Source organism: Molossus molossus, unplaced genomic scaffold (genome assembly GCF_014108415.1).
Source record: "Molossus molossus isolate mMolMol1 unplaced genomic scaffold, mMolMol1.p scaffold_m16_p_21, whole genome shotgun sequence".
In the NCBI taxonomy this organism is placed as follows: Eukaryota; Metazoa; Chordata; class Mammalia; order Chiroptera; family Molossidae; genus Molossus; species Molossus molossus.
In genome coordinates, this window is record NW_023425357.1 from 42,455,480 (window position 1) to 42,477,651 (window position 22,172).

At 51.9% G+C, this 22,172-nt stretch overlaps 1 protein-coding gene across 1 annotated transcript; it reads right to left on the minus strand.

Moving 5' to 3' along the window:
* Nucleotides 1-8,683: 8,683 nt before the first annotated feature.
* Nucleotides 8,684-19,752, minus strand: CX3CL1 (C-X3-C motif chemokine ligand 1). Its single transcript, XM_036275186.1, has 4 exons — nt 19,643-19,752; nt 13,941-14,061; nt 11,330-11,759; nt 8,684-11,254 (listed from the first exon to the last, which is right to left on the minus strand). Exons 1-4 carry the CDS (start codon nt 19,710-19,712, stop codon nt 10,601-10,603), a joined length of 1,275 nt encoding a protein of 424 aa, XP_036131079.1. The 5' UTR covers nt 19,713-19,752; the 3' UTR covers nt 8,684-10,600.
* Nucleotides 19,753-22,172: the final 2,420 nt, after the last annotated feature.

A 22,172-nucleotide genomic window follows, 5' to 3' on the forward strand; every position in this document is an offset into this window, starting at 1 on the left:
TCTCAACCAACTTCCCCTGTTTCTGTTCAGGTCAGCATCATTCCTCACCTCATCTGCCCCACTGGTCTGGAACTTTCCCCTTCACTCATTCCTCACCCCCAGCCGGCACTGTGCATAGGCCCGGACTGTGCTCACTGATGTTGTGGGGCGACGCTCAGCCTTCTCACTTCCTCCTCACTCTCACTGGCTCAGCCCAAATCCCCCACACCCAGGTCGTACCAACGACTTTCTTCTTCTCCGGTCCCTCCTGACCCCATCTAAGCTACCGGCCTATGTCTGATGGGTCTTTCGCAAGGGCTGCTCTCACGACACACAGCCCTCCTTGAGAACCTCAATGGCTCCTTCCTTCTTCCCCAGCACGAGACTCATCAGGCCAATCTTTAAGCCCTACCATCGGTCTGGTCCATGCCTCCCTATTCAGTCTCATCTTGCGGCTCCCCAAGTTCAACTTCCGCGAGGGTCAGAATTCATCCGGGGCCCATTATCTCTCTCCTGGGTTCTCTGCTGCCTCCTGACAGTCTCCTTCCCTCCATCCTTGCCCCTACGATCTCTTCTCAGTACGGTGACCGCAGGGAATGGCAGTGTCTTCTGTTCAGAACATCCTGGGGCACCCCACGGCACTCAGAGGAAAGCCAAAGACCCTACAGCAGCCATGAGACCCTATGTGCCCTGCCCCTCCCCCCTGGCCCACTCTGCCCAGACCACACTGCCCTCCTCACTGTGCCTCAACCATCCAGACACACGTTCACCTTAGGATGCTTGCAGACTGTCCTTTCAGCCTAGAACATTCTTACTCATATGATTCACTTTTGCATCTCCTTCAAATCTTTGCTTAAATGTCACCTTTCAATAAAACCCACTCTATTTAAAATTACATCTTCACCTCTTTCTCCACTCTAGTTTTTTTTTTTTTTGCTTGCTGTAATATATGCCATCCTTTACTTATTATGTCTGCTGTTCATTGCCTGTAACTTCCCTGCCTACCCCTCCTTCATCCCCACAGGGATAGAACTCCATGAGACAGAAACCTTTGTCCCTTTTGTCCAATGAAGTATATTTCCTGGCACGTGGTAGACTTTTCATGCATACATGTTGGATTCAGTGAGTGGATGAATCAATGGTATTGTTCCTGAAGCCGAGTCCATAAACACTTCTCATTGAGTCCCACTCTTACCCATGGACTTGTCTCCATTCCTCTCATGCCTGAGCTTCAGGACTTCCTCTGGGCTCCCATTCCAGCCCTGTGAATCAGTTCCTTTTATTCACTGCTGGAGTCCAACTCTCTCCTCCAGGGACCGTTTGCTCCAAGTTATTTCATAAGCAGGTCTTTGGCCTCCTCATGGCACTGGAACAATTCAGGCTGCACTGCCAAGTGACCAGTTCAAGTCTCACCCCTGAGGGTGCAACAGCAGACCTTTCCTTTAGAAGTCAGAAGTCTGCTGCAGCCTGGAGGGGGAGGGGGAAACCTTCCTGCCAGAGCGAACCCTCTGTGCTCCCAGGAAGGTGTTTTCAGCACCAGGGTCAGCGCTAAGAGCCCAGCTCCCAGAGACTATGGCACCCTTTCTAAGGAGCCTTGGATATGGTCCCTTTAAGAGGCTTGGGGATCCTCCCCCCCACATTCCTGTCCACTGCAAAAAAACCCCAAACAAACAAAAAACTGGCAGGAAAAGGGCATTTGGCGACTTGATGTGTGACACAGTCATACCAAGTTCATGGCTCCCCCAGGGGGCACTGAGGGTGCAGGGCTGCTTCTGAGCAGGGTGTAGACTAGGGAAGCATGGACCCCCCAGGAGACTCGAGCTCCCCTCCCCATTTTCTCTCCAGAGAGAAGCGGGGGTCTCAGTAAGCAGTCCCCGGGCCCAAAGGCAGTCAGGCTGTGGTTTGTCCTTCCACACACCGGGCTTCCCCTCAGCCCCGCTCGGCTTACCACAGGGTCCTCTCCTTCCTGCCTTGCTGGCTCCTTTCACTTCTCCCGACTCACTGCTTTTTAAAAATTCTAAGTGGAATTAAAACGATCTAATCTAGCTTCCAAAATGATGTGGTGTTTTTATTGAGATAACTTTGAATGTATAGATTTACTTAGGGAGTAAATCTTTCCCCTCCATTTCCCATATGCTCCCCGAAATCTTTCTCACCCATCCTATCCTTTCCCCCAGCCAGCGCCTCCTCATTCCTGTCCTCCCCATGGGCTGTAGGCCCGGGGTCGGGGTAATCTGCTCTCTCCGTTGTCTTAGGTTGGGTTCATAAAGGATGTGCTCCCACGGGAGTTGGGTATGGAGTGGAAGGGTGAGGGAGGGAAGAGATGGAAGCCCAGCCAAGTCTCAGGAGGGTAGCTTCCACTTGACCACACGGGGGCGCCAGAGCTCGAGTTATAAGTGAAAGCTGATGAAGGGGTGGGGCTCTGGGTGCGACGTCAGCATTGTTAACCACACCTTGTACCCACCACCAGGTAAAGAGATAAATATTACCACCACTGAGGCCCCATGCGCCTCTCTTAATCCATCCCTTTGTGGACTAATGGAAACTGAACTGAGCATCCGTTAGTCCCATGCAGTTCTTCATAGTTTGCTAACAAATGCGTGTATGTCCTTAAATGATATATAGCAAAGTTTATGCGTGTTTTTAACGCCTTGCATTAATGTTATTATATTGTGTCTGTGCTTCCACATCTAGCCGTGTTGAACTTGGGAGTCATGTGTGTTGGTAGGTGTCTATGTATTTCTTTCTTTTCACCGTGGTTAGTCCATACAATAACTATTTATTATAGTTATAATAATATACTTATATAATATATAACTCTACATAATGTAGTTATATATTTACTCCCCCCCCCCCCCCCCGCGAAAAAAAGAATGGGGTCTCTGGAGTTGGACTGCCTGCTGGCTTAGTCACTTACTAGCTAAGTGACTTTGAGTAAAATCTTTAATATCTCTGTGCCTCGGGACTTCCAACTGGAAAACAGGGCTGGTGTTAGTATGGCTTATTTTAGAGCTGGGACTAAAATTAAATGAGAAAATTCATTCAAAGTCTCACAGTGGTGTGTGACGGGGACAGTGACCTTCACAAGGGAAAAGCACGGCCCCCAGGGCTGCTAGGTCTCTCCGCTGTCTGCTCACTCCTCTGGGGACTGGGGGACAATCAGAACCTTGAGCCCCTTCCTGGAGGTCCTGGCTGGGCCAGGGGAGCAATGTCTTGACCAGGATCTGATGGTGGAGGGTCAGAGGGGTTCAGGGGTGACTGCGACACATCTTTTCAGAGGGTCACATTTAGTCTCTGACATCCTTTGAGTTCAGTAAAATTTTTTCATCTTGAAATGCAGGTCCTCATGTGGGCGGATGGGCTTTCCATAAATCAGAAAGAAAGCATGTGGGACAGACACCAGGTCCGACCGTGCCAATGGACGTAGTGGCCTTTCCCCTCGTTGACCCCTTCCAGGACATGTGGTGGTCACGGGGGCACAAAGGGAAACAAGAAACACACGTGCCTGCCTTCACAGTGAAACCAACGGGTACAGCTGAGTCGCCTGAGGGTTGTGATAGGCACCAGCGGGGTGAGTCCCCATAGCAGGGAACCTTCATCGGGCTGAGTCAGGGAAGGCCTACTGGAGGAAGTGACATCTAAGCTGATGAGTAGGAGCTAGCCAGGAAAACAGTAAAAAAAGAAGTTATTCCAACAGGGGAACAGCTAGTACAATGGCTCAGAGGTACGAGAGAGAAGATTGACTTGAAGATATAAGAAACTGTGAGGCCAAAGGTGTTGGGGAGGAAGGGAGTGAGAATGGGGGAACCAGCATCCCAAGAAACAAGACTAGAGCCAGCGGACCAACTGAAATCCTCCAGGAAAACAAGACAGAAAGTGCACATGTCAGCTCCTAGAACTGTGCAAAAATGCCAGATCCCTGTGCCAACAGCCTAGGTTACCCTGGGCTGAGGAGGTGAATGAAAGACAGGTTGAGCCCTGGCTAGTTTGGCTCAGCGGTTAGAGCATTGGCCTGCGGTCCGGAGAGACCCGGGTTCGGTTCCCACTAAGGGCATATACCTCGGTTGCAGTTTGTCCCCGGCCCTGGTTGGTCGTGCGGGTGGCAGCCACTCGATGTGTCCCTTTCACATCGATGTTTCTCTCTCTCTCTCTTCCTCTCTCTCCCTCCCACTCTATCTGTACAAAAAATAGAAAAATGTCCTCCGGTGAGGATAAAAAAAAAAAAAAAAAAAAAAGAAAGACAGGTTGAACCAGATCATCTGGCAAACGGTTAGTGCTCAGTTTTGTTCATATTTTTCTCCCTATTTACTTCCTTGTCTGCTAAAGTGAACAGCTGCACATCTGAGCCATTAAAGTGTCTGAACACCAATGTACTGTATTTCAGAGAAACTACAAAATATTTATTCTTTCCAACTCCATTCATTGAGAATTCCAACTAAACCCATAGACGGCTATTCTAGCTAAGGTTGACTTTTATTCTGTCTGCAAAGAGAGCAAATGAAGAGAGATTTATCTCAGTTAAGGAATGTTTCCAGGCCTTTTAACAGCATCATGCAGGTTCTGACAAGTCATTCCCACCGAGTGCGAGAAACAGCATACTTTTTCTTCCCGATTGCTCTATCAGTCAAGACAGGTGAGGTCATGCTGCAGTAACAGCTAACCTCAGGCTCTCAGTGGCTAAACTACAATGGTGGCTGCCATAGAGATTAGGGGGGGCTCTTTTCACGGTTGGAAGCCCTGAGTCATATTTACTCTGGGACTCAAGGTAACGGTGCCATCATTTTCTGGTATGTGGCCATGGGCTGGCCAGAGAGACTAAAAGTTTTCTCATCAGCAATTAAATGTTTGAATCTTGCGATACATGTCACTTCCATTCCCAGCCCACTGGCCAGAACTGGTCACTAGGTCCCCAACTATCCCAAGGGAGCAGGAACACCCTTCCTATGTGCCCAGAGGACAGCAAGCCAGAAATTCCCAGGGAGCCTGACCACTGCAGTCTCCAAGGACTTGAAAACGAATAAACTTCCCTTTCTCTCCAAGTCGAAGACTCAGACATCTTGCTAGTCTGGTTTCAATTAATTGGGATTGATGAGTTTTGACCTTGCCAAGTTCAAAAGCAATTTAGAAGAGAAAAGTTAACATCAACTTGAACAGCATCTACTACCTTAGGGGGGGAAATATACAAATTATTCTTACCTGATTAAATACACTATTATTTTTTTCATCTGACTTTACTGTAAACTAAGATACCTGCATTTCTTTATAGAAATCTTATAATTTTATAGTTTTGTTTGGGTATCCAATAACAAAAGCCAATGAAAAAAGGATGTTTCAAACCCTCTGGAAACTTCTATTGCATAATCATAGGCCCTATTTACCCAGAGCTCACTATGGATGCCATTTTTCTAAGTGTTCAGCAAGGATTATCTCATGAAATCCTCACCCACGAGGTCAGTGGTTATTATTACCACTTCACAGAGGAGAATACTGAGGCCCAGAGAGGTTAAGCGACTTGCCCAGAGTCACAGGGCCAGAGAGCCCATGTTATATTCTGCTCCTGTTTGCTAAAAAGCAAGATGCTTGGGGACAGGGCAGGGAGGGAGGAGAAGGGGGGAATTAGTGGGGGGGGGGGAGGAGAAACATCTGTAACAAAAATAAATTAATTAATTTTTTAAAAACTTAAAAAATAAAATAAAAAGCAAGATGCTTGCTACAAATAATTCTAGTCTGTCCTCTGGGGAGAACAGATTCCTTGAAGGTAGGAGAGGGGCCTCTCTTCCCAAACATGCACTGCTCCGGAGTTCTCCTGGGAGAGGCATCGCCACGCCCAGAACGGTCAGAGCAAGACGATCCCACATGGGTCTGGCTGCTGAAGTTCGTGGTCAGCTCAGGAAAGCCAACCTGGCACCAGATCTTTTCTTAAATCCCAGCAGCTGAAACATTATCCAAGAAAGCACGTGACTGAGCAGAAGCAAACTGGACACTTGTTTTTGCACACCCAGGAACAACAGGGCATGTGTGCGCGCGCACACACATGCACACATTGTGGCTCCTGGCGCCTATTATTCAGCCTCCTGCTGGGAATTCCCAGTCATTCATTTTTTTGTTTGTCTTCCTGGCCTCACCCTTTCTGGGGAATGTACAGAGAACACAGGGGGACTGATGGCAAAGGGCAGAGGGAGAAGGCTGCAGATAGCTACTGCTCAAAGGACCCTGCAAGCCTCGGGCAGGTGGGAGCGGGGTGACCTGGTGCAGGGGGCACTAAAACTTTGGCTAGGCACCAAATCCCCTAATTCAAAAGGCAGTGCAGGGTGGAGGCAGGGAGAGAGGAGAGGGAAGGGGGGGAGGGGGGCAATGACTTGAAAGTGCAGATTCCCAGCCCTCCCAGTGCTGGAGTCTGAATTCAGTAGGTCTGAAATGAGACTCGGGGATCTGTGCTTTTAAGAATCTGTGGCTCACACTTTCAGAAACAGTAGTTAAGATTGCAGTTCTGGAGAAAGACTTTGGATCATATTGGTTTTGGAGAAAAACGTGCCTCATTTCCCCCCTTTGCTAGTGGGAGTGGGGTCCCTGGAATACCTCTGGAATGAACATTCCTACAGGTCCCCATGGGGGATGAGATATGGTAGAAAATTTTATTTCTGTGGAATTACACCCCTGGGTTTCCAAGGTCCCATTTCCTCGGTGCAGTCGTAAAAGAAGTGTAGCTGGGGTTTCAGGAAAGCTAGAAGCAAAGCCAGTGTTCGGAGTTTCCTTTCCATGCTGCAGTGGGGTCCAGTCCAGCGTCAGGCTAGTCCATGGTGTGTGCAGTCCGCATGGCTGTGGGCCATGTGGGTGAATGCAGGGAAGCAGGAGCCAAGGAGCCCCCAAGCCCAGAGTCACACGAGTCCCAAGAACACCAAGAGTGCAAGAGAGTGGACTTCTTTGTTTAAGGAACTAAGTATCCCAAGTCTTCCAGTGCTTGCAGTGGCCACGCCCACACTGGCCAATGACCTCTGTTCCCGGGTGTGACTGTCAGCAAGCACCTTCCCTATGTCATCTCAACTTTACTGGGCACCTACCTTCCCCTAGTCCAGTCTCCTTCCCCCAGTGTTTTCAGGGAACATGCCTATGATGTCTGGCCTTCCCTTTGCTCCTTTCCTATTACTAATAACTAGCTAATTGCAATGATATCAATATCCCAGCTTGACTGCTGACAGGCTGTGTGACCTTTGGGCAAGTCTCATAACCTTTGAGAGCTTTACTGTAATCTTCGGTAAGATGGGGACCCTTGTACATAAAGAACTTAGCACATTGCCTGGCACATGGTAAACAGAAAACAAACAATGGCTATCATCATCATCATCATCATCATCATCATCATCTCAGAGCCCCGATAGTCCTAGCAAAGATTTCAGAGGTCCCCAAGTCTCCATCAATCTCTGCATCAATTGTGGAAATCACGTCAGCTGAAGTTTAGCTCTGCAACTGAAAGAGCAAATAAAACACACGCACCCCAGGCTCCCTGGCGAACTACCTTGGACTGAGCCAGAAGGCGGCTCCCCCTCCATCCGCTTCCTGAGCAGGAGAATTTTTAACCTTAAGAATGTATTAAGGGTCAAATCTTTTCATTGTAAAGCCTGTCTGTGTTTTATGTTGCTGGAAGGGTGGTGTTGGGGAGGTGGCAGGGGCTGGAACCCTGCCCGGGCAGACCTCCTTCCTGGAGGCAGGAGTATGCAAGAGCAGGTGGGAATGTCTTGGGGTGGGGGGGATGGTAGAGACCTGGGGTCTCATACTGGCTGGCCCCATCTCTGGGGGCAGCTGCTCTTCAGGCTCTGCCCACTGTAGAAAAGTAGGTTTATGTATGTAATTTCTTGATTTTTACATGTTGCCTCTAATTTAAAAAACAAACAAAACATCATGTAGACAAGGGATCTAAGATACCATTAATTGTAAGACATTCTGATATTGAATGAACTAATAAAGAAAGAGAGAGCTGTTCATTAAACTACTACAAGCCGTTGGTTGTAAGACGAACGTATTCGCAGAGGCCACGCGGTGCAGAACCGCGCTCCTAGAACCCAGGAAGGGCTGTAGCAACAGGCTGTCGACGCGGCGCCGGGCGCGGTTCCCACCCGCTCAGCAGCTCCCAGCAGCTCTTATGCCAGGACACCGAAGGGCTTGGGGGCCATCAGGATGTTGTACTTGGGTCATGTCTATGAATAGCCAAGACCCTTGAGAAGCAATCTCTCTTCAATCTTATCTGGACCAGAAATGAGTCAAGACAACAAAGAGGAAAATGTGGACTTGTTTGCTCCCATGAGTCACCAGGTCATCAAGCTGATGGATCAGTAGACATGTGGCAGGGTGGCAGGGGGTTGCTTCCGAAGGAATTCTGATACCTACCAGGGATGGAATCCACCAGAAGAGGCCTCACAGGTGCAGGCAGGTGAAGGCACTGCCCAACATCACAGGGCTGGGCAGAGCAGAGCCAGGCCAGGGGCTCAACCCTCCTCACCCATCCCCAGGGCCCCTGCCCCTGCTGACTGTAAAAGGACCTGCCACTCTGTCCCCTGGGGACTGGAGACAGGGGCTTCCAGGGCCGACTCGGGGAGTCTTGTTGCCTCCCCCCTGAGGCTCGAAGTCCTCCACCCCTTAGAAAAGTCACCTTTATTTGTTTCACAAGACTTTTTAATTTTATTAGTAAAATACAAAATGGCACAGACATTGGTGATAGGGTTGGAAAAGCAAAAGGATCAACCTTCTTCTAAAGTCCTCCCCGAACTGTTTTGTCCAAGTCCCTGGAGAGGGGACCAGCTGCCCCAGCTGCTTTCTGACAGAGGAGGGGAGCCCCATCACGGGTGCCCCACGCCTTGAAGGCTCCCAGCCGGGAAGAGCCAAAAAAAGTGTATTCAGACCTGTTTGTCCCCCTCAAAATGCCCCCCAACTCAAGCCAGGCCCAAGCAGGGGGTATCATGCCCAGCAGGGGGTATAGGAGGGCCCAGTCCTCTTTCTGTAGACCTCCAGCATCCATCTGTAAAGGAGTATGTCACCTGTACCTGGAGAGAGCCCAGCCCATGGAGGTTTCCCAGGTGGAGGGCAAAGGTCACCTTTGGGGACAATCAGAGGGAGGTGGGGAACTGCCACCAGGGACCCTGAGGGGTGAGGCCTACAGGCCCAGCTCTGACTGGGGGGTGCTGGCCCACCAGTCAGCCTTCAGCCTCACCTAAGCCTGCCTGAGTCTTCAGCAGCCAAAAGGAATCCCTTGACTTATGCCCACAACTTCCCTTCCCCCACAGGTCCCTCCCCACAGGGCAGAGCTCCTTCCAGAAGTAAGCACGGAACCTTGGATGTCAGCAGTGGTTCTGAGCTCAAGGGCACTCCTGGCCCTGCCTGCCATGGGGGCAAAGGTGAGGGGAGAAGATAGTGTGCAGAGAACAGTGTTTCCTGGGAGCCAGAGGTGGGTGGAGAACCCAGGCTGCAGGTAGGAAGAACAGTTGCTGGACCCAAGTCCCTAACACGGAGTGTGACTGCCCCCCACAGCTTCTCCCTGGATCCTTCCCCAAGCCGGAAGGCCTCCCCCCCTCCTTCAGCCTGTCACATGTCACCCGGGCTGTCTCAGTGTCTAGTGGATACAGAGAATTCTTAAATTGGTCTCTGCTCCAAAAGTATCCCAGACCAGCCTCTATCCTGGGGGCCCACGGTGCTGACCCTCCAACAGGGCAGGACTGGGCTATCAGGGCCTCCTGGCCACAGGGCCCACAGATGTGCCAGCCTCGTTGGTTGGTAGAATCTGGCTAAGGTGCTCTCTGTACCCAGGGTCTGGGGAAAATGGTACAGGCTATTGCCACGTATTTGCTGTCCTTCTTTCTTTTCACAGATGGGAAGCCAGAGGGATGGATGCCTTGTCAGGGTGACGGTGGAGCTGGGACTAGCGCCCCAGGCTTCACAACTCAGAGTCAATGTTCCTTCACTGCACAGCACAGGGGAGGAGGGAACACATCAAACCCACTGGGTGACTCCACCACCCGTTCCCAAGGCGCCCGAGGGCAGAGCCTTCGCTGAGAGCAGTACCAGCAAACACCACATCTGCCTCATGCAAGAAAAGACAGGTCCTGGCTAGGGCGTGCGATCTGTACAGGGGACAGGGACTGGGCGTAGGGGTGGTGGTAGCACCGCAGGTGGCCAGGGTGACAGGCAACTGCAGAGGGACCAAGACACAATGAGGTTGGAGGGAGTGGGCAGAAGGGCCTGGCCTGAGGCTCATTTGTGAGGTGGGTGGACAGTGGTACCTACATGGAGTCATGGCCAGGGGGACTGAGCAGTCAATAAATAATTGTTCACTGGGGCCGGGATGGTGTTAAAGGGAACCTCTTACCAGCCAGCAGCAGAGGAGAGTTTCTGACTTGGGGGCATTGGCATAGATTGCAGAGGCTACCCACTCTGTCTCAGTTGGTCAAAGATGGTAAGGGGGTCTCCCGAGATCTGCCCAGGAACTGGGGACAGTCGTACCTGGAGGATCCTGCCTCCCTGCTTTGATCATCCCAGCTCGGGTCAAGCCCTTGGGTGAGAGTAGGAGTGAGGATGGGGGACCCTGGGCAGTTGTTTGAGTGGGACCTCTGGACACAGGCAGGAGGGCAGCTCACACTGGCACGAGGACATACGAGTTACTGCCACAGCTTCGGGGCACATAGCGAAGCCCTTCCACCATTTCCCCCGCCATGTTTCGGGGACAGCCCTGTAGGCTCTGATAGGCGAACATGGCCACCCCCAGGCAGAAGAGGAGGCCCAGAAAGGCCAACAGCCCCACCGCCTGCCTCCGGGTGGCCACCTGGGAGTCGGGGATAGGAGTGATGAGGGTGTCCAGCCTCTGGGGGTCTTCGGCCTTGGGGGCCCAACTGCCTGAGGCCACTGGCTCCCTGCTGGGGGCCCCTTCAGAGGAAACAGGGACCACGGAGACTTGAGGCATGCTGCCAGGCCCCATGAAAGCATCCGTGTGAGCCGAAATGGGACCCTGCTCCCTGAACCCTAGAGGGTTGTCCAGCATGGGATCCTGTCTGTGGGTCCACACAGGTTGCCCTTCAGGCCCAATGCTGCCTTCTGGGGCTGTGTGTAAAGAGATGGGGGCCTGAGTGGAGGGGGCCTGGGTGGGGAGGATCTGGTGGGTGGAGGGGGTCTGGGTGGAGGGGGCCTGGGTGGAGGGGGCCTGGGTGGAGGTGGTCTGGGTGGAGGGGGTCTGGGTGGAGGGGGCCTGGGTGGAGGGGGGTGGGGTGGAGGGGGCCTGGGTGGAGAGGTTCTGGGTGGGGAGGGTCTGGGTGGAGGGGGCCTGGGTGGAGGTGGTCTGGGTGGAGGGGGGTGGGGTGGAGGGGGCTTCAGAAGCCTTTCCCTCAGCCGGGAGGTCCAACCCAAGCTGGTGAGCAGAACTCTGCCAGGATGTGGCCGTGGTGGCAGCAGCAGTACTGAAAAGCTCAGTTTCCTCGGGCCCAGCGGAAGGCCCTCCATTTGGAGTCTTTGAAGCAGTGGGGGACCTGGTCCCCCAGGAACCAGTCACTTCTGTAGGCAGCTCCAGGGAAGTCCCCAAGGCCCCCGGTGCCTCCCAGCTACTGCTCTCCCCTGCAGCGCTGAGCTCTGGGACCGCAGCGCTGTCCGTGCCCCAGGTCGTCCGGGCAGTAGTGGCGCCGATCTGCTTCTCAAATGTGCTACCCCTGGGCATGGCCTTGCGGTCCAGGTACTCCATGGCTTCCTGGACCCACTTCGCCTCTGGGTCAGCACAGAAGGTTCTGTTCTTGATGGTCTTCAAGCTACAAGGAAGGAAGATAGGGACCCAGTGATGCCCAGATGACACGGAGTAGGGTTACCATGCCGATGCTCAGCAGGTGAACAGATGCAGGTGGAAATCCTGGCCTCCCCACTTACTAGCTGTGAGGTTAGCTAGGGTAACTCAGCCTCTGGGACTTCTGTCCTTGCCTGAGAAGTGGAGATAAGACACCTACTTTCGCCCTGGTCGGTTGCTAAGTGGTTAGAACGTCGGTCCACGGACCAATGAGTCGCAGGTTCGATTCCAGTCAAGGGCATGTGCCTCGGTTTTGGTTCATCCCAGTCGATGTGGCTCTATCACATCGATGTTTCTCTCTGCCTCTCTCTCTCCCTCCCTCCCACTTTATCTGATAATAAGTAGAAAAATATCCTCAGGTGAGGAATAAAAAAATTTTTTTAAAAAGGTACCTAGGGTGTCTTACTGTAGGGTGACTGACCGACCCAGAACTACTGGGGATTCTTGAGATGCAGGCCTTTTTGTAAAAGTCTGGGCAAACCGAGACAAGTTGGTCACTCTGCTTCTGTGTTATTGTAAAACATGAAAATTATGTAAAGCACCTGGCTCAGAACAGGAGAGCAGAAATAGCTGAAAATAATAACAATTTTCCTAATATTGTTGTTGCCATTAAGGCAGAGGCTCTGGGCTCTGAGTCTTTTCTTATCCCCTATTTATTTATTTATTCATTCATTCATTTATTTATTTGTTTTCTCAGCTTTATTGAGCTGTAACTGAATATAAAACATTATGTAAGTTTAAGTTGTACAATGTTGGGCTGTGAGTCTTGATTGGGAGGGGAGGTCACAGGTGTTCTCTGCTGCCAGGGGTGTGACTGGCAAGCTCCCTGGGGGGACCTCCTCACTCTGGAAAAGACTCATGTCACAGTGTTGTCTCCCCTCTCTGTTATGGGCTGCCCTCTGGACCTCTACCTTCTCTCGTAGTGTGTGTCCTTGGGTTGAAAGGACACCTCGTGAGCTACAGTCATGCACATGGTGGCCTCATTGGGACCCCGAGTGCCACCCAAATCTTGAGCTTCCTCTGAAGCTGTGTGTGGTTGGCCCGCAGCCAAAACCACAGCTCAGAGCTGACCGGGGCCCTTGCTCCATGCCATGGCCTGTGCCAGGCATTTTGCCTATTTCGTGCTCTCACGCCTCCTGCAAGGTGTTACTGTGCTCATCCCCATTTTGCAGATGAGGAAATCAAGGCTTACAGAGGTAACATGAATGCTCCCGGCTCCAGGATGCTGGAAGCCACAGCAGTCCAGGGAGCACACGCGATCCTGTAGGCCCCACAGGTGCCAATGCGGCCCCTGGCTCAGATCCCCTCCCTGGCGGGCAGAAACACACTTGCTCCTCTTGCAGCTACTGTAGTTGATGGGGAGTTGACAGGAAGTGCATGATTTCCTTTGGCTAAGCCTGCACCTCAAAGGCCCACTGGCACTTCTTGCTGCCAGGACTCTGGCTGGCTGAGCAGCTTTAGGGTCCAAAGGTCAGTTCTGGAAAAAGGCCTCCAGGCTGGGTGATTGGGCAGTACACAAGAGGGACCCCAGAGGAGCAAGTAGCCAAGATGACCAGGGGCCGCCACAGCCATGGGGGAGCTGGCTTGGCTGGGCCCCTGCTCAGTCTCATAGAGATCCTGTTTCCTTGTCTGTCAAATGAAGATGCCAGTCTCGACCTTGCTTATCATCTCGGCACCCTGCCAAGCATTCTAGTTAAATTGTCTCCTTTCATCCTCTTAACTACCCATTTTAGAGACAGGCAATGTGACCAGGGCCACACGTCTAAGTGGCAACGCCAGGATTTGCACCACATCTGTTGCATTTTGGAGCCTGCACTTTGAGACCACCATGCTTTACCGCCCCCCCCCCCCCCCCATGAAATCCAGCAGCTCCAGAGGTGCAGGGAACACTCTTTGGCCCAGAAGGAATGACTCTCCTCTGTGGCTGCTCCTGGCCACAGGCCATGCAAGAAGCTGCTCCCCAACTTACATTCCACGTATATATTAAGGTCAACAAGGGGCCAGCAGGCCAGAAGCAGGAGAGCGTTTGCTGAGGCTCTGGGCCAGGAGTCTGGGTGGGGGTGGGGGGGATGTGGACATGCACTGGCAGAGGTCTAGGACTATCCCAAGGGCCTGACAGGGATGCAGAGGTGGAGAGGGCAGTACCTACATGATGGCGGGTTTGCGGCAAGATGCTTGATTTCGTTGATAGCTCATTAGAACTTTCACGGAGATCTCCGAGGTCATTTGGTTGCATATGATGCTGCATTTGTTCACACCATGGTGCTGTCCTGAGCCCACAGAGGCCCCCGGTCAGCAGGACTGGACAGGAGCATCTGGCCTCCCAGCCCCATGACAGTTTGTCCCAGCCATACCACCCAAGAACCAATGCCCCGCACACCTGGCTTTCAAGGCGCTAGACCCCACCCATCCCATCCCAGGCCAAAAAAAACCACACCCAGTTTCCCCACCTGTAAAATAGGAACAATGATAGTATTTACCTCACAGGGTTGTGAGGTAAATACTTATAAAGCTCTTATTGCTTGGCACGTAGGACGTGTTTAATTTTAAGTATTAAGTTGCTATAGTTGGTCTGTTGTAAATAGAAGAAACAAATCTGAGAGCGTCAGGGATCTGCCTGCGTTCACACAGCCAACAAGGCTCTCCTACCAGGCCTAGCTCCCATCATGCTTCTGATCCTGTGTGCTGCCCATCCCCCGCTCCTGCTGCCTTTACTCCAGTAAGTCACCTGCTCAGCTATCACCCCTCCACACACACACCCCATCCCTCCGTCTCAAGCTGTCCATATTCATGGGTTTCCACAACTTCGGAGGCACACCCTCATCTTTTGCCATCCACATCTCGTGTGCCACCTATGACAGGTACATACATGCACACACCACACACATGGCATAAACACACACATGCACACACAAATACACAAAGGCATACATACAACCAGGCACATGTAGCAGATAATAGAACAAATAATGTTTAATTGTGTAAGTAAATGGAACAGTATGTGGGGGGTCTGCTGAGTAGACCATTCTTGTTCTGTCATTAAGAGCCAGGCTGAGTTTGGGCAAAGTTGCTAAGAGAAACTCTTTGGATCAGCTGTTTGAAGATCCCAGGACAAGCTGGGGAGCCAGAGGAAGGAGGTCCATGGGGTGGGAACAGAGTGGAGGACAGGGGTCTGCAGATGGCTGGCTACCATATGGAGTCAGAGAGAAACCCATGGCAAAATGAGGGTGACTGAACAGGCACTTGAACAAATCTTTTTATCTAAAACATTTGAAGTGGTTTGCACTGTATTCCCTCCTACCCTTCCCCTCAAATCCTCAGTAAAATTTCCTCTGCTTGGTGTAAGCTGGGCAGGGGTATGTAAAAAATGAGGAAGAGACGGAGTTTCAGTTCTGGGTCAAGATTATATGCAGCAGAAGCAAGACTCTGGAAGGTTTTGCAAAAATCCAGAGGCCAGGACTTCCACAAAAGTGGAGTGAAGAGAGCACACTGACCTTATCTAGCTCTGCAGGGCCTTAGAGGCCCAGCCGGTTCCTGGGCTCCACCAAAACACACATGTCATGCACAGATTTCTTGCATGTGGACATGCGAACATTCACTGGGGTGGGGGCGGAGGGAAGCTCCCAGCAGCTGCTCCCTGAGTCACGGGCTGCCTTTCTCTCTTAGGAAAGTCCCCTTGTGCCTTGTCTGCCTCCTTCTCCCTAAGTAGGACCTTGGAATCATTCAGCTGCAGCCTCCCCAATTTCTGTTGAGTAGAGCCAGGAGACAGCTCCCTGGACTGGTCTGGCAGGTGTCTTCCTGGAAAAAGCCCCAGAGAAAAGGTGCCCCTGGTGACCTGGAGACAGCGGGCAGCTGTGGGCGGGAAGGATAAGCCAGGTAAGGTCAGTTTGCCCTCTGGACTCAACTTTCCAGGATGAGGAAGGCCACTGCCTGCCTCTGGGGCTTTAAGGAGCCACAAAGTCAGCCTGTCCCCAAAGGCCCCACCCTCTACCACAGTGCTTGAATGCCCGTGGCCAGGCCCAGTACTGCCCAGGGAAGGTTGTATAACTAACCTGGGGATATTTTCTTCTTGCAACTGAAATTTTCTTTCCTGTAGATGGAAATAGTGCCCCCATCCAGCCAGTCACTTATTATTTCTCACGTGAGTTTCAGGAGGGCCAGGACTTGTCTGTCTTGGTGTCATAATGTTTTCCAGCACAAAGTGGATACTCAATAAATGTTCACTAAATGAAATAATGTCTGTCTACTTATCCCTCCACCCACCTATCCATCCGTTCATCCATCCATCCATCCATCCATCCGTTTATCTTCCCCCCTCCTGTCAATCCTCCACCCATTCCACATCCACCCACATGTCTACCTCCCACCCATTCCTACTCATTCCCATCCATCCATTTACTCATCCCCCACTCGCCCACCTACCACCTGTCCCTCTGCAACTCATCCTCCAACTATTCTCATTTATCCACCTATCCATCCCTCACCAGCCTGCTCACCTATCCTTCATCCGTCTGTCCATCCATCCATCCATCCAATTATCCATCCATCCAACCATCCATCCATCTAATTATCCATCCATCCATCCATCCATCCATCCATCCATCCATCCATCCATCCATGTCCTGATTCAGCCAACACTTGTTGGAATTACTTTTGAATATCTACAAAGATCCAGGTCCTCTTGTCCTTAACCCTGAACTCTTTCTCCCACAGGTGCTGGTGCTGAGCTTGGAGAGATAACCTCAATCCCAATAAATGCTATGAGGTCAATGTGTTTACTCAGTCAAACAACAAATGCTAACTTTCCATCTTGCAGGGAATAGCACAAAGAACAAGGCCTGTCTCTGCCTTCAGAAGGCTACCAGCCTGAAGGACAGCTAAAACACACCCACAAAGTATCAGAGCATTCCTTATTTGAACACCTACTATGTGTTAGAGTCTGTGCTCAGCACACATACATCTGCTGTCATTAATTCTCAATATCCCTGCAAAGGGAGTATTGTTATCCCCATTTTACAGATGCAGAAGCTGAGAATCAGAGAGGTTAAATGACATGTCCAAGGCTACACAACTGCTTAGGCAGATCTAGTTGTCCTCCCAGGCCCTAGGCACCCCACTTTTTCAGGCTACTTTAAACGCCAGGTAGAAACACCATGTTCCAAAATATATTGCAACTATACTGGGATTTACATGAGAGAGAGACCACTTCCTGCTGCAAGTGATCAAGGAGGCTTCCTGGAGGGTGTGTCTCTAAGGCTGGTCCGTAAGGACTACTAAGAGGCTTACAGACAGGAAGAGACAGGAATGTTCTGGGTCTCTGAGTGAAGTGATAGAGAGAGGGCTTGAGCCAATGCGTGTCCTGGATGAGTCACTCAGGCTTACAGAGCCTTGAATCCTTACCTGTGAAATGGGCACCATCATACCTGCTTCACAGGGTGGTTGTGAGAACAAAGCTTTTCCAATATCTGAACCCTTAGAGCAGGTTTCCTCAAAGCAAACACCCCTGATATTTGGGGCCAGCTAGTTCTTTGTCGGGGGGCTATCCTGTGCACTGTAGGACGTTTGGCAGCATCCCTGGCTTCTACCCTCTAGATGCTGAGCACCCCCCATCCAAAAATGGTGGGACATTTGTAACAAACAAAAATATCTCCAGAAATTGCCAAATACTCCCTGGAGGGCAAAGCCTCCATTGAGAACCACTGTCCTGTAGATATCCACATGGCCCCTCCCTGGCCTCCTCCGTGGCCCCTCTCTGGGAGGTTTCCCTGACCCCTTACTTAAAATTTCAACACCTCCCCACTCCCCCTTTTAAAATCAGACCGTTTTTCTTTTAACAGATCAAATTGTTTACTGATTTATTTTGTGTGTTGTTTGTCTTCACCAATCTATGTTCACACCTGGAGGGCTGGGATCTTGGGCAGTTTTATTATTCATTGATCCGGTCTCAGCACCAGGAACAGTGCCTGGCACACAGTCAGTGTCCAACAAGTATTTGTTGAATGAATCAACAAAACGCACACAGAAGCATTTTGTGACGTAGAAAACCTTACCAAGAGAGAAATAGAGGCATTTTTATTTAAATTCTGTGGGGGCCTGGATCTGACACCCTGAATGTATCCTTCCCTGCCTTCCCCATCCACCCCCATACTAAGCAGGGGCAGACTACAGCAGCTTAAAGCAGATTTTTTTTTCTTTCTTGCTGGGGCTGGAGTGGGAGTGAATGCGTCAGTGCCTGGGGAGAAAATCTCTCTCTGACTTGTATCTGCAGGTTTGTTATATAAAACGGAGAAGCCTCCTGCCTGACACAGCCCCACGAAACCCACATCTGGAACTGATGCAGCTGCCTTGCACCAGCAGAGCAGCAGCCAGGAAGCCCCCAGCCTCCCTTGGGGCCTCTCTGGCCTGTGGACCACCCCCTAGACCTGCAGGGGCTCCCAGGGGGCCGCTCAGAGCCACAAATGTCATCCTGGGTAAGGATTTCTAAGGTGGGCCTGCCTAAATGCCCATTTTCACAGGAGGAGAAACAGAGGCTCAGAAAGGTTGAAATAATGCAAGTATCTCCCATCAAAGTCAGTGACCAAGATTAGGACAAGAATCTGATGGTCCTGAAGCCTTAGGCTGCTAGACAGAACATCCAAGGTCTCCCCAGAATCCACTCTCCAACCTAGCCTAGGATCCCCCCCTGCCACCCCTGGCTCAGTATAAATAATTTCCTCCTCCTCCCACTTCCAAAATGCCCTCCTAGGCATTGGAGGCTCACGACACAGAAGGCAAGACCTCTATCTAAATGCGCAGTAGCTGAGACCAAAGAAGGCAAGACCCCATTCCGGGTCCTCACAAAGCACCTCCATGTGACCCTCCTCTCCCAGTGCTCATCTCCCCACACTTCAGGCCTCAGGTTTCAAGCCCAGGAAGCAGGAAGCAGAAAGCCAGCAGCACTTGGCCTCACCCACCTCCTCCCTGCCCAGTGGTGGGTTTTCCCCACACAGAAGGACTCGGGCGGGGGAGCTTGCTCCATGGAGGTATCTGGAAGCTGAAGACTGTTTCTCATTCTCCCAGACCCACTGTATTTCAACCTGCGGGAGGGATGGCCTGGACCCTCCCTGAGAACAGGGGTTCTCAGAGGCCGTGCTCCGTCTTGCATCCGCCCACCTTCTGCCCTACCTGCAGTCTCTGCGTCCTCAGGCCAGTTTCTGAAAGCCTTGGGTGTCCATCTAACTCATGGCAGGTGGGATGGATATATCATGCCCTACCCGGTCCCAGGCTCCAGAAAGCAAGTGACTGGTACAAACATTTTCTAAGCTCTGCTTGGAGAAGGAAGACAGTACCATGGGGGAGACGGGTAGGGAGGTTGGGGCCACAGACCAGAGCAACAGTGATGAACCCACTCTGTGAGCGGCAATGACCTTGACCTCCATTGGTCCTGGGGTCCCTACTCCTGGGATGGCTTTGAAATCACGGCAGGAGAAAGCCCCAACCAACTGTGGCCTAGTTTGGCCCCAGGCTGACTCAGGAGTCAGGACTTTGGGTTACATATTAACCCTGAGTCCCACCAATGCTCCTACCCAGCAGAAACGACATCCAGCTGCTCTCAGCCCCCCCATCGCCTCCTGACACCCCACCTGGCACCCTCGTGTCTCCCAAACCACCTTCCTGCACTCCATGCAGTAGCCACCTTGCTCACTGAGCCAAATCTTTCCCTTGGGAGGGGCAGCCTCCGAATCCCGGTGGCATATGGCTCAGGAGGGGGCTGCCACGGACCTTAGCCTTACCCAGGAAGGGTCTGCCTGCGGGGCAGAAGTGGGCTTGGGGGCTTCCCCACCCTGCTCAGGCCATGTCCGCCCCACTCACCGGCCAGCAGCGCGGTTAGATGGCAGAGGGCGGCGACGCGGAGCAGCCAGGAGAGCGGGTGAGCAGCCATGCTGACGGCGGGTTCCAGGCAAGGTGACGCCAGGCGGCCAGGCTGCGGAGCCGCTCGCAGCCCACTGAGCTGATGTTTATAATGAGGCTCCCCCAGCCTCCGCCTCCCGGCCCCCCTGCAGGCAGGCGGTGGGAGGGCAAAGGCAAGGAGCCAGATTCCTCAGGATGTTGCCAAGGAACGAAGGCTCAGCCAGCTCCTCGAAGTGAGGTCCCCGCTCAGGATACAATGGCTCTCAAACCGGAACCTGCCGGGCGGCTGGACCAGGACTGCTAGGGTTCAAAGGGCCTCCTCTCTGCCCTTCGGCTTGGTCAGCTCCCTCCTGGCACATGCCCTTCGCTGTGGTCTGGGGCCCTAGCTCCTCTGTGGGCAATAAACAAAGGACAGAGGGGCCGAGGAATAGAGAATGCTGGCTTCGTGGGGGGACCCAGGGCCCTGTCTGGGTCTGACAAGCTCTCATCTGGTCTTGGTGGGTATTTCTCCTACATCAACCTTTACCCCTTAAAGCCCCATCTCCTGGGGGACCTTGTTCATTAATACATCTCCAGAGCCTAGCCTGGAGCCTGGTAAACAGGGGCTTGGTACAGTAAATGTTTGCGAAAAAAATGATCCAGCCCAATGTCATAGGGACAGATGGGGAAACTGAGGCCCAGAAAGGGAACAGCATCACCTCAGGTCAAGGAGAGCATCCGGGTGGAAAGGGCCATAAGGAAGAGGACTAGGCATGTGCGGGGGCGTGGGCAGCCCAGGACACAGAAAGGAGCCCCGGGCCTCCCTGCCCTCAGCAGCTTCCCCAAGGCAGTGGCCCGGCACGGGGCCAGGTGGTAACCAGGAACCTGCTCCACCCAGTCATCTCTGGGCAGCCAGCCACAGGGAAACCAGTTTGTCTATGAGCCACTGTCCCCACCACAGAGCCAGCTGGTCTAGGCGGGCTGAGCAGAAGGCTCACAGCCCCCAAGGCCAGAGGACCTCTCTCACCCAGGCACAGTGAAGCTGCCTGGGGTGTGGATCTCAGAGGCTGGATGTTGGTTGGCAGGGAGGAGCACCCCAGCATGGGTCAATGTCCACTGTTTTAAGTGCTTTGCATGATTAAATCACATAGTCATGACGACACACCAGGGTGGAAGCCAAATACCACTGTCGTGGTCCATTTTATGGATGGAAAAACTGAGGCAGGCAGAAGTTAAGGAATTTTCTGAGGGTCACTAGCCAAGAAACAAGGGAGCCTGGATTTTCCCCAGTCAGTTGACTCTGGGGTCTGAGCTCATGACCACCAGGCTATCCTACCTTCCTCCACGCCCACTAAGAGGGCTGCTGTGAGGATTAAGTGAGTTTATGCCCCTAAGGTGCTAGTTCAGAGCCTGGCACAACACAGGTATCAAAACGCAGAGAATGGCCTGGATAAGAAAGAAGGCTTCTCCTCATGGCCCTGGCCCGCGTGGCTCAGCAGTTAAGAGTGTCAGCCCATGGGCCAAAGGGTTGTGGGTTCGATTCCCAGTCAAGGGCACATATCTGGGTTGCAGTTCAAACTGTGGCCCTGATCTGGGTTGTGCAGGAGTCAACCAATCGATGTGTCTCTCTCACCATGATATTTCTCTCTCTCTCCCTCTTTCCCTTCCACTCTGCCTAAAATCAATGGGAAAATATCCTCAGGTGAGGATTAACAACGACAGCAACAACAAAAACACAGAGAATGGCATGCTTTTCTTTACTCAGCCCTTGAGCATGTCCCCTGCCCTCTTCTGACCCAGTTTTTCTTCTCATAAAATCTGAGTGGTCACTTCACCTACCTCATCAGGGTGTGAGAGACTAACTGTTTAGATTCAGTTCAGACACAACCAGGCTTTCGGGTCAGCCAGACCTGGAGCCAAACATAACTCCACCACCTATGAGCGGTATCTCCTTGGGCAAGTGACTAAACCTGTTTGAGCCTCAGCTTCCCCATCTGCAAAATGGGATGCTAATAGCCACCTCATCAAATCAGTCACTGGGGGAGTTAAGACTACTGAGGACTTTCACTGCCTGGCATGTTTGCTGTTGAGCCTTGGTGTGTGCCTGGCACTGTGGTGGGACGGGGAACCAAAGAGAAACCCATAAGCCAGCGTCTTTGCCCCAAAGAGCCCAGCTCCGCAGGAGAAAGAAAGTGCAAGTCCCGGGGGAGGAAGAGAAGCCTTCTTTCTTATCCAGACGTCAAAGAAGGCAGAGAGAGGTAATGTTTCAATCAGAAGATAGGCAGAGTTTTGCTTTGTTTCTTCACATCGTCATTTTGAAAAGTTTTAAACAATACTGAAGAAATGGGACAAAGGATGTTCTTATCTCTACCACCTAAATTCAATAATTGGCCTTTTTCTTTTCTTTTTTCCTTTCTTTCTCTCTCTCTCTTTTTTTTTTTTTTTTTTTTTTTGTGAATCCTCAGGTGAGGATCTTTTTCTATTGATTTTATTTTTAGAAAGAGTGGAAGGG

Coding starts and splice junctions, on each gene's coding strand:
- CX3CL1 (XM_036275186.1), bottom strand. CDS start 19,712: ATGGCTGCTCACCCGCTCTCCTGGCTGCTCCGCGTCGCCGCCCTCTGC. Junction 14,062..19,642: donor TCTAACCGCGCTGCTGGCCG/GTGAGTGGGGCG, acceptor CTGTGGGCTCAG/GACAGCACCATGGTGTGAAC. Junction 11,760..13,940: donor TGCCGCAAACCCGCCATCAT/GTAGGTACTGCC, acceptor CCTTCCTTGTAG/CTTGAAGACCATCAAGAACA.